Source organism: Gavialis gangeticus, unplaced genomic scaffold (genome assembly GCF_001723915.1).
Source record: "Gavialis gangeticus isolate Ggan-Ray unplaced genomic scaffold, GavGan_comp1, whole genome shotgun sequence".
NCBI classification, from domain to species: Eukaryota; Metazoa; Chordata; order Crocodylia; family Gavialidae; genus Gavialis; species Gavialis gangeticus.
The window spans coordinates 125,664,563-125,676,316 of NW_017729024.1; the positions used below are offsets into that span (position 1 = coordinate 125,664,563).

At 40.3% G+C, this 11,754-nt stretch overlaps 1 protein-coding gene across 1 annotated transcript in view; it reads left to right on the plus strand.

Annotated features, from left to right (window-relative positions):
* Positions 1-11,754, plus strand: part of TNPO1 (transportin 1) — an 89,278-nt gene that overhangs the window by 32,315 nt on the left and 45,209 nt on the right. Inside the window, exons 7-10 of the mRNA XM_019518242.1 lie at positions 623-745; positions 9,005-9,123; positions 10,270-10,330; positions 11,288-11,456. Coding sequence (XP_019373787.1) covers positions 623-745; positions 9,005-9,123; positions 10,270-10,330; positions 11,288-11,456 — 472 coding nt within the window. The remainder of the gene's footprint in view (positions 1-622; positions 746-9,004; positions 9,124-10,269; positions 10,331-11,287; positions 11,457-11,754) is intronic.

An 11,754-nucleotide genomic window follows, 5' to 3' on the forward strand; every position in this document is an offset into this window, starting at 1 on the left:
CCCCCCCCGTGCATTCCCATGGGACACTCCATCCACCCCACCATCTCAGCATTCATGAGCCATGCCTGGTACCTCAAGGTACGTAGAAAAAACATAAAGCTGTGTCTACGGCTGAATCATCAAATCAGAAGCCTGCGATTCAATTCAGAGAAATTAATGGGTCTCCTGATTCGATTTGGAGATTCAGCCTGATTTGGCGGCTGAATCTCCTCCACATCTAATCAGTGACTGAAGCTTTGCGCGACCCTACTGCACAGTAGCATTGCAAGGCACAATCCATGATGCAACGCTGCTGCATGGTAGTAACGAGCTGTTGCACAGTTGACGTCACGACAAAGCCTTGCGTTGATGCTACTGGACAGTAATGCCAGTTGCTGCGCAGTCATTTAGTACTTGGGTGTGCAAGTACTAAGTGACTACGCAGTAACAACTGTGAAGTCAGAATTTCATGTAGATAGCCACTGGGGTGTGTAAATGTCTTTTGGTGCATGCCATTGTGTTCTGAGAGAGCGCAAGCATATATTGGTATAATAGCTCTCCTTGCCATCTGTTGTAATTTGAATGATAAGAACTTCCTTATGTACAATATTGTGATTAGAAACATTTTAATTTCTCTTAACAGAATCTCTTTGCATTGGCTGGTGACGAGGAGCCTGAAGTACGGAAAAATGTCTGTCGGGCTCTTGTGATGTTGCTGGAAGTCCGAATGGATCGTCTTCTTCCTCATATGATTAGTATAGTTGAGGTAATTCTCATCTTCCTAAATTGCATGCACAAGTCTCTTTTGGCATAGTAGAAATTTTAACAAAGGGACAAGTGGCTGATGAATGCCAGAATAATGCTAGTTTGATTTTCTTGGAAGATAGGTTGTTTTTGGCAGCTGAAATTACCATTCTGTTTCCCAGGTTATTTGGAGATGTGATGACTAGTTCAAATAAGCATATATTACTGACCCTTAATTAATTCTGAAATAAAGTTGTAAGCTCAGTAAATAGCCAAATAAATAATATTTGTATACAGATGGCAGAATATATTATATGAGCTTGAAAAATGGAAGCTCTATATGGGTATATATGAACATTTTGACAAATACCGGAAGAAATCTATCCCTTAACTTCTGAGGCTAAATCTTGTCCCAGTTGAACACTAAATGATTCAGAAATAAGTTTGTCCCTCTTGTTCTGGCTGTTAAAAATACGTTTTTCATTTTAATAGAGATAATACTTGTACGGCATGCTCCGATTTGAAATGGAGGCATTTTCCTTGTTACAGCCTATAACTTTTTTCTGCATATGATAGTTACTTTGACTGTTTAGAAAATGTAAAGGAAGAGTAATACAAAAATCCCTGCAAGAAAGGAAGGGAAGAGTTCTGAGAGAACTTGTAATGTTGTTCCTTGAAAGGTGCAGTGGTAAAATATGTATTCTAGTTGAGAGTGACAAGTTAAATTGGTACAGACATTAGACAAGTAGTTGCACCTCTAGCATAAGGGTGGTAACAAATAGAAGGTAGTAGCATTTGTAAGTTAAAGGTGGAAGACTATGTGGCATTATGGCAGTTCTGTTGATTTAAAATCTTAAATACTTTTCTTCTCATGCAATACCTCTGTATCTTATAGTAGTGAGTCGTTTGGTGCCATTAAATGCTCAGAAAATACGTGTTTATATTTTTTTCACCACTGGGCACATCCTCCATGATATTTTGCTCCTGGTAGAAATACTGTTCTTTCTGTAGAACTGCAGTGATAAATCTGAATTTTTTTAAATCTTGAAACAAATTCATAGTTTCATAGCTGGTAGGTTCAGAAGGGACCTGAGCAGATCATTAAGTCTGACCCCCTGCCAAAAATTAATGTGCACAGTCATGCCTCAAAGCAGACACCAGAACTTGATGCAGGAGTTAGTGAATGGCCTAAGTGTAAATGCTCCTTTGAGTTGTCATTATAGATTCTATTGTACTGCATTTGACTGGATTGGTGTTTTAACTAGTGATGCATAGGGCCACACATGCACACGATGCCTCTTTATATCCCCATACAGTGGTATACAGGATGGGGTGAGAGAACATGGCAAGCTTCCAGCCTGTTACTTTAGGCTAACTTTTTTTCAAAATCTTTTACAAATATTCAGAACTATTAATGTTCATGGGAGTTGAAACTGAAAATCAGGTAACATCCTTGTGGGCAGAATTTCTTTGGTCAGACTGCCTTCTATAGGTTTTCTCAAATGACAGATTTGGAACCTGTGGGCTTTACAGCCTGTCGGTCCTGTCAGACGCTAATAGATGAAGCGTCTTCTGTCTGGGGGGCATTGCACATTCCAAGCAGAAGCTCAATGTGATTATTCTTTTCCAAGGACTCCACCTTCTGGGATTAGTCCATAAAGTTCTTAATGTACCGGGGGGGGGGCTCAGAATCCTGCTTATGGGGGGAAAATACAGTACCTGTGAGATAAGTACTTGATGTGTGAAATTGCTATGGTGAGGATAATGTAAAGGAAAGAGACGTCACTATTACTAAAGCCAACCCCAGAGTTTATTTTGACACTGACACAAACACCTCTGTGTCTACATTGAATACTAGAAGAGAATGCTCTGAGCGCTAATGCAAAAATTCTTAGGAACTCCAAAAAACTGTCTCCTATATCTTCACAGATGGTGCAGTTCATAGGTTTTTCATGATGTGGAGTAAAACTTTTATCTTCCAGAGAACAGGTTCTGTTCTCTACAATAAACAGTAAACAGTTTTACATTTGAAACTAATAACAATAGGTATGTCTGTGACAGGTCAAGGGTGTATATGTCATGTGTCCTGCCAGACTACCTACAGCATCTGTAACAGACACGTGATATAGTGGGTCACAGCCTTTGTTTCAAATCCTGTAAAAATGTGCTTGGTGTTTAGATCCAGTATATATGAAGAAAGGAGTGTACCACTTAGGGGTGCACCAGTAAAGATTTTCCTGGCTGATACCAATAGCCAATTATTAACCAGCCATATTGGTCGATACCCATTCAATAACTGATATTAACTGCACGTTGAGTTACGCTTTAGGTTAAGTCACGTTGGGCTAGGCCAGGCAGCTCAGCTCCACCATTCGCTGCTCCCTGCTTCAGTCACAACTGCAGCATTCAGCACCTTTTACAGTGCCCGTCCTGGCCCCAGCCCCCAGTCCATGCCATACCAGTGCCTGGGACACTGGCAGCCGCTCTGTTTCAGCCCAGTCTGGCCTGCCAGTGAGGGGATAGGAGTGTATCCAGGGCCACTGCAGCTCGCAGGAGGAAACCCAGGCATCTGGGGGTGCTGGCCCTATGGGCTGGAGGGAACCCAAGTGTCTGAGACCCCTGGCCAGAAGGCATAATTATCAGAGAACATTATCAGCTACAACAGCCAAAAAAAGCCAATAACTGATAATGTAAATTTCCCTTTTTATTGATCTGATAGGTAACTAATATATCAGTGCACCTCTAGTGTCTTTTTTGTCCTCTCCTTTATTACAGTTGCCCCAGCTTGTTCCTGAAGCAGTTGTGTAAAACCGTATTCAGATTCAAGGTGCTTGGTATTTGAAAGAATTGAAATGAAACTTGAATGAATTGGGACTGAGTATCAGTAGACTAGTCTGTATATCATCCCTGCTTATTCTGCAGAACTCTGTAGTGCAAATCTTGACAAATAACACATTATGCTGCCTAAATGAAAAGTTGGTGCTGCTTAAATTCATGGCGTCATGGAGCAAAGAGAATGGTGTCAGCACAGTGGCCCATAGACCTTTCAAAAGATATTAGAACAAATAAATGGTTCTTTTATTTCATAAAGAAAGAACAGTGATTGAAGTGGGACTGCTCATGTAGTGAGGATCGTCTAGAGCAGTTTTTTTTTCCAACCAAGGTACTATGGCATTTTGGGGTGCCTTAAGATTCTTTTAAGGGTGCTGTGGGTTGTCACACTGTAAGTTTGCAAACATGATTTACAAGATAAAACCAGAGATTTCTAATAGAAAGACCATAACTATAGATTTCTGAGTTACTTGTTACAGTTACAGTTACTTCTGAGTAGTTCAAAAAAAGTGCAAAAACTGAGCTGGCATTTTCCAAGGGGTACCTTGAGTCTAAAAAGGTAGAGAACCACTGGTTTAGAGATTTTAGCATTAATCCCAAGTGTGGTCCCAGAACTATATGAAGACTTTTTTGGTGGGGTTTCAATAATGTGATATATTTGGGTAAAGTTAAGATAAATACTGGAAATGACAATATGGAGGTAAATGAAAAACTGGGTAACATGCAACATGAATCCACCAAAGGTTAGAGTGGGTAGATCATGCCAGACTAACCTGGGCATTTTTTTTAAGTGTGGTACATCTACACTGTCTTGCCTCCAGGAAAGCATTTGGCATGGCGCCACATGGAAAACCTAGTGAAGCTGAAAAAATGAGGCTCAGTAGAGAAATGTTAAGGAATTGGCTGAAGGGGAGACTTCTAACAGTTAGTTTTGGAAGAAGTACCATGTTACTAGTGAAGTTTTTTAAGGATCGTTTTGGGGACTAATCGCATTGTTTTCATAAAAGATGTGTGCAGAAAAAATGGAAATATACAGTGGAACTTATCGATGACAAATTTGGGAGGTATAAGAATATCGTGAAGGCTTGGAATATCATACAGGAAGTACTGGATGACCTTGAAACTTGGACTAATAGAAATAGGATGAAATCCACTAGCACCAAATGGAAGGTCATATACTGAAGAACTAATAACAAAAGCAAAACTTAGTCTGGGAGTCGATCAGTTGATAACAAGTGAGAAAAGGATTGTAGTGTATTAGTTTGGCAGATAATGACTATGAGCTAGCAGTATGATAAAGGTGAAGAAAAAATGAATATGATCCTAGGATGGGTTGGGATGGATTGTACTTCCAGCAGAGGTAGAGAAGTATTAATGCCTGTGTCCAAGGCACTGGTGAGACCTCATCTGAAATACTGTATAAGATAATGGTCACCTGTGTTCAAAAGCAAGCGAATGTTCCAACTCCAGACTGGAAGAAGAGCTACTAGGATAATTGGAGAATGAAGGTCCTATCATGAGAGGATATGAGAAGTGTGTGATTGTTTCAGTATAACAAAATGAAAGCTGAGAAGAATATTGTGTACTATCAGTAAATGAATTAGGAGTAAATGCTGGAGCAAGATGATCTGTTTTAGTTCAAGGAAGATGCTGGCCCTAGGAAGATGAATAGTTCTAACAGATTTCACTTAGTCTTATTCACATAGAGCAGGCTTGTCCAACATATGGCCCGTGGGCCACCATGCGGCCCTCCAAACTGTTTTCTGAGGCCTGAGGTGCTGCGATGGGAAACTAAAGTAAACACTGTACTTTTGTTTCTGGGGGGGGGGCTGATGTGATACCACTTCCTGTGAGGTCTTTGAATGTGGTTCGCCAGTCCACAGGGTGATTAAAAAGTTCATGATCCGGCCCCACATTCAAAAAAGTTGGACACCCCTGACGTAGAGCATCCTTATCAAACAGTGAGCATTTCTCAAAGGAAAAAGTGTCACTTTTTGCTAAATGTGGGGTAGAGAGATGATTTGGAAAGGGTAGCTTACTGGTGATGGAAGCCTACAATGTAGATATTGGACTTGAATCTGGATGTAAAGGCTGTGGGACTTGTGAGCATCTGATCCCTTTTGCTAAAGTATTAATAATTGTAGTGTCTCTGCTTTGGAAACACTTGTTCTGAGCTTTATTGCAAACCTTTTTTCTTAGACTGCAGATAGTGGTTATTTGGTCTCATTGCACTGTAGAATGTGCAGAGGCCCAAATCATGGGAAAGACCCCCAAATTCTGCTGTAATAGCTTTGTTTCCCATAAAATAATTTCCCATTCCCCTACACAGCATGCACATTCATAGCTGTAGCACATAATTGAAATTACCTCCTGAGAACCTACCAAATTTTTAAAAGTGTTTTTAGAATGAAATACTTCTGTACTTTCTCAGCTAATTCACTCTTCTGGTCTCTGCTCTTGTAATGATCTGTAGGCTTTATAGCTGGCACGCTAATATTCCTAGTTTCCTAAACTGCAAGTTGGAATTGGCTTGTGAGTCCCCAGGCCATCATGGAACAGTACAGAGGACATACACTATAATTGGGGACGCACCAAAATCACAGTGGGAGTGCGCTGCGTGGCAGCTCCTTTAATCCTGCAGGTTCCCCAATGCATCCCTCCACTCCCTCCCTGCCCCCCACCATTGCTCATTGACTGAGGGGCCCCAGTGGCCCTATTGCTTGTTGCTGACTGTCCATGAGGCAAAAATGATCAGGAGTGTGTGGTGGGGTCCCTCTGCCATTTGGCAGGAAGTGCATGGGGGAACCTGCAAGATTAAAGGAGCGGCCATGCAGCCCACTTCCACTGTGAATTCAGTAGGCCCCAAACTATATAATTAGGGCCTCGTTTAAATTGTGGGTCCAGCTCACTAATACCATGGCCTGATTGTGGTGGAGGCTGCCATTTTTGCACTCAGATGGAGGGGATGTTTACTCCTATGGCTGCTGCAGACCTGGGAAAGCATTCCCCAGTCAGCAGCAAAAGCTTAGAGGCCCAGGGAAGGGGGAAGGGCTCACAAAAGGGACAGGGAGAGGTGAGAGCTTGAGGATAGATAGGGGAGGTGCTATTTGCTCCTCTGCCTGTGTGTTTTCCCCCAACCCCTGGCACCCCAGTTCTGCCTAGAGAAGCAAACACCTCCTCTGTCTGTGCTGGTGTAAGAACTGTCTGCCAAGGCAGCCCCAAGGCACCCTGAACCCCCTGCACACCAGTCTTCCTGGCCAGAGGAGCCAACAGCCCCTCTTCTACTCATCCCCCAACCTGTCTCCTTCCCCTGTCCCTTTTGCAACCCCTTCCCCTCTCCCCTGGGTTGCTAGGCATTTGCTGCTGGTCACCAGCCTGCAGCAGCCAGCTTGTTGCAACGAAATGCTATATGGCCACTTGTTGGTGGCCATATTATGGTTTTTATTGCAAATCACTGCAATTTTCATTTTTTGGTGAAAATCACTTAATTTCATGATTTTCACAAGAAATGTGAACTTGCAATTTAAACTAGGCCTTAACTATAATCCAGCTAATTTATTTCTAGGGGGAGAGCCTGGGGCAGATGATAATAGGGCAGGAGGAGTAAATAAAATATGATGATATTAAGATGCTGGATAATATAACCTTTTGCAGAAAATGTCAGATTATGTAACAAGTTGTAGTATTCACAGAGCCATAACTGAATGGGATAATTCGTACCTGTTTGCAGACGGCCTGAAACTTGAGCTAACAAAGGAAGTGTTTTCTGCCTCTGTCCAGTCAGTTTACATTTTCATGGTTGTTCCAACTATAGGGACTAGAAATAGACTTGCTTTAAGGAAGTTTGGATTTTAGAGCACTATTCTATGGCAAAATGATAAATTCATAGTAAATTGTGTGTGTGTAGATATCCCATGGTGATGGTTATATGCATCCTTCTAGACATTTGGAGGTGAACTCTGGCATTCTGAAGCAGTGAGGAAAAGGATATTTTTAGGAGGTAATCATTCCAGGTATAGTGTAGCATACAAGGATTTTTGTGTGGTTTTTTTTTTTGTCTTTTTTTTTAAGTGACAAAGGGCTCACTTTCTTGCATACAATATGCACCATTTTCCAAAATCAGCTGCTGAATATTGGGGTACACATTTTAAGGAGGAAATGTGGTAAAAACAGCATGTGTGGAAGGAGCCTCTGGTTTGGGGGGGGATGAGAAAGTAATGCAGCAGCGCGTAGTGGGTAGTATAGTGAACTGGTGGGGCTCCTTAGCTGCTGGCTGTCGGCAATAGGAACCTATTCCCACCAGCAGAGACTTGAGCTGCAGAAGCTGTTGCTGGCTCAGCTTTGCTGTATTTCTGAAGTGAAGCTGAGATCATGGTGCTAGGACAGAAGCAGAGGCTCTGGCTGAATCAGCTGGGTGAGCCCTCAACTGACTGAGCTTGTGCTACTGGTTAGGACCAGGCCCTCAGCTGACCTGGCAGGTACTGGCTGCCTGTAGCTCAGTGCAGCTCCAGAAGAGAAGAGGGTCAGGAAGTTTGGATCAGCCAGTAGTACGTGCAGTGTCCTGCAGCTCATAGTTAACAAAAAAGCCGGTGTTTTGCTCTCTTTGCTGCTGCTGCTGTTGCCTGGGTTTTTCCCTAGCAAAATACCATTTATAGCAGTATTTTCAAGGAATTTTTTTCTTCAATTTCTTTAAAAAATAAAAACAAAACTCCAGTGTCTCTCTTATTTGGGGTGTGGTGCTTTGCATAGTTGTTTTTAAGGTGTAAGGGTCATTATGAAAGGAGGGGGGAGGGAGCTATAGTTGAAGAAAGTTTGAATGAAATTGGTAGTTAGGCATTGGAGGTGACACATGCATGATATAACTAACATGCATGAAGTTGGGGTTTGATTTGAAACTGTAATGGGAGTTTTTTAAGGATGTTTATCTATTTACATGGTTGTTGAGTTTTTGCTCTTGCTAGCAATAAGATTTGCTTTGCCACTGATAGTCATTGCTGCTTTTTTTTGTTTTGTTTTGCTACATATCCTTGCTGAAATTAAGATTATGAAAGGAAATATGTTTTTTAGGTATTAAACCATTCTTGTAGTTATATATTTGAAAAATAATGTGGAGCTACTTTTAGCAGTATGTAATGAAAAATGGGAAGAAAAGGGATTTTTTATTGTATGTAAAAGCAAGGAATTTATAGAGATCTCAGAGATGACTAGCAAACTTAATCACTGAATCCCATAGTATCTGAGTCATGTAGTGCTAAGCAGAACAAAGATCTTTGCCAAAGGCTAGTCAGAAAAATAATTCATTGCAGCTATTATATTATACCATTTTTAACCTGACTGACCGTAATTGCAGGCTGCAAAGTTAAATTACTAACACTTGTAGTTTTGATAGGTTCACTTGGATGTGTAGAAGTCTAAAACTAATAAAATGGTTTCTTTCAATATTACGTAGTATATGCTTCAGAGGACCCAGGACCAAGATGAAAATGTGGCTTTGGAGGCTTGTGAATTTTGGCTGACCTTGGCTGAGCAGCCAATTTGTAAAGATGTACTATGTCGCCATCTTACTAAGTAAGTTTACTTTCAAACAAATGTAGAAAAAAAATTAAACTGACAAGCTAACAACTGTAAGCTGAATTATCTTGTGTTTGTGTGCCTTTAAGTCTGTTTCCTAAAATAACTTACCAAGTGTTTTATTTCCGGGGGGGGGGAGAGGAGTTGGATTTTTTCCTTAGTTTTAGAACTAAACATTGGTATCTTTCTTCTACATGAAGAGCGAGAGAGAGATCCTCTATCAAGTTACATCTATACGCTTTTAATTTAGATGTGTTTACAGGGTACTGTTTTTTTCTCCCGCCTTCCCTCTGATTTTATAACCATAAATCAAAAACATGCTTTTTGGCAAGTTGCTACTTTTATTTAAATGTGCTGTTGCGAGAAATAAATTATTGTGTGCAGCCCTTGTTAGTACTGGCTTTTTAAAATCCATAACAAAAACTTACAAAATTCCCTCCCCCCATCAGTTACAATGGTAAAAGATTTCAAGAAATTTAACAAATCCACAACACGTTTTTTTTTTCAGTCAGTGTAATTTAAAATATAGCCAAGATGATTAAAATATATAATATCAATCAACAAAAGGCGTTAATAGAAACCTGTTTTAACTTGCAGCCATGAAGTTAAGCCAACTACATTTATCTTCAAGTAGAAAAAAGATGCCAATATTTATTATTTCATTTAATGATGGGCTTTCTTTACATCATTTCTCCTTTTTTGTATGTGGGCAGTACTGGAACTTACTGTGATGATACTGTTGCACTACGAGGTTAGACTTTGATTATGTCATGATTAGATATAACAATTTGTACATCATGTCAAAGGAAGTTGAATTCATGTTCGGGGAAACCTGGCAGTATTCAGAAGCTCTTAGGAATGTGTACGATTTTAGACTGAGGGAAGCCAAACCATGATTAAGCTGAGTGAAGTTAGATTTTTGTAACTTAAAAATCAACTTTTTAAGCTGGAAGGTTTAGGTCCTTAGCAACTTTTAAAAATGAGGCTGCTTGTATTTAGGAGTCTAGTTTTAGGAACCAGGCTTCAAAGTTGTCACTGCATAATGAAAGTAGCCTGAGAAAACAGAAATTTGGCTATGTTGGACGTTATGTATTTGACTGATTTATGCATTTGTTTTAACAAAATTAACATTTTTCTTTGTAGGTTAATACCTGTGTTAGTAAATGGTATGAAGTACTCCGAAATAGATATTATTCTGCTGAAGGTGAGCAAGTTTTTCAATTTAATGCATTGTTTTGATTTAGTTACCTGTACATCAGTGTCCTAGGAAATATTCCATGTTATATAAACCATTTCTGCTAGCAAGAATCTGTCTAAGGAGACTGCGCTCATCAATTTTTTTCTGCCAAAGAATAGCATTACTTTCATGTTTCTGAACAATTAAAAATATTGCTCCTATGTGAATTCTTGCCTAGTTCTTTCATTCTGTTTCTGGAAGAATCATGACCAGAGTATAGACGTTAGTAATACAGGCAGTTCTTGACTTACAATGTTCCGAGTTATGTTTTGCACTTACAACGTTTGTAAATTGACACCGTGTTCCAACTTTCTGATGTCAGTTTTGACTTTACAACGCTTGATCCGATGTGATGCAACACCAGCGAACAAGTTCGCTGCATTGCCCATGTCCCTGGAGAACATCTGTCCAAACTGCCTTGGACACTTTCTTTAAGAAAGCAGACAAGACTCCTGAGAAGACTCCAGCCAAGAACCCTTCAAAAAGTTCAACCAAGAGCCCTTCAAAAAGTCCAGCAAAGTCACCTCAAAGACACTAATGATGGCTATTTACATTATAAATGCATTAATATATTATTTATCTATAATTGATTGAGTACAAAATTCTGGGTTAATTTAGTGAAAATAGGGTTCCTGGCCTTGATTCAGGAACCAATCTCCGTTTATAACATTGTTTCCTATTGGAAAAACAGTTCCGAGTTGCAACGTTTCGACTTAAGACTCAATTTTCAGAAACCGTTATGTTGTAAGTCCGAGGACTGCCTGTGGTTTTTTTGGTCATCTTGATTTGGCAGTGAGTCTTAAATTAATTCCAGTTTTCACAAATCTATTATCCACTATTTTATATTTAAATGTAAGAAATATGGTTGAATCTGAAACATTAAATGTGCTTGCAAATTAACTAAATGCATTGTTTAACTTGTAGGGGGATGTTGAAGAAGATGAAGCTATTCCAGATAGTGAACAGGACATAAGACCACGTTTTCATCGTTCACGAACAGTGGCCCAGCAGCATGAAGAAGATGGTATTGAGGAAGACGATGATGATGATGATGAGCTTGATGATGATGATACTATTTCTGACTGGAATTTAAGTAAGTTAAAGTACTGTATGAGGTGATTGTATAACATAACTGCTTGCAACTCAGAAATGTGTGGTCGCTCCTTAAGGAGACAATCCTCCAAGCCCAAAGGAAGGTAATCCCAATGAGGATCAAAGGGAGCAGGAGAGCACACGAGCCTCCATGGCTCACCAAAAGCACCCGGGAATATCTCCTTGCTAAAAAGGAGGCTTACACCCAATGGAAAGAAGGGGTCATCACCAGGGAGGGCTATTCTGCAGTTGCTCGGGGATGTAGGGGGGTAGTTAGGAAGGCCAAGGCAGAGATGGAA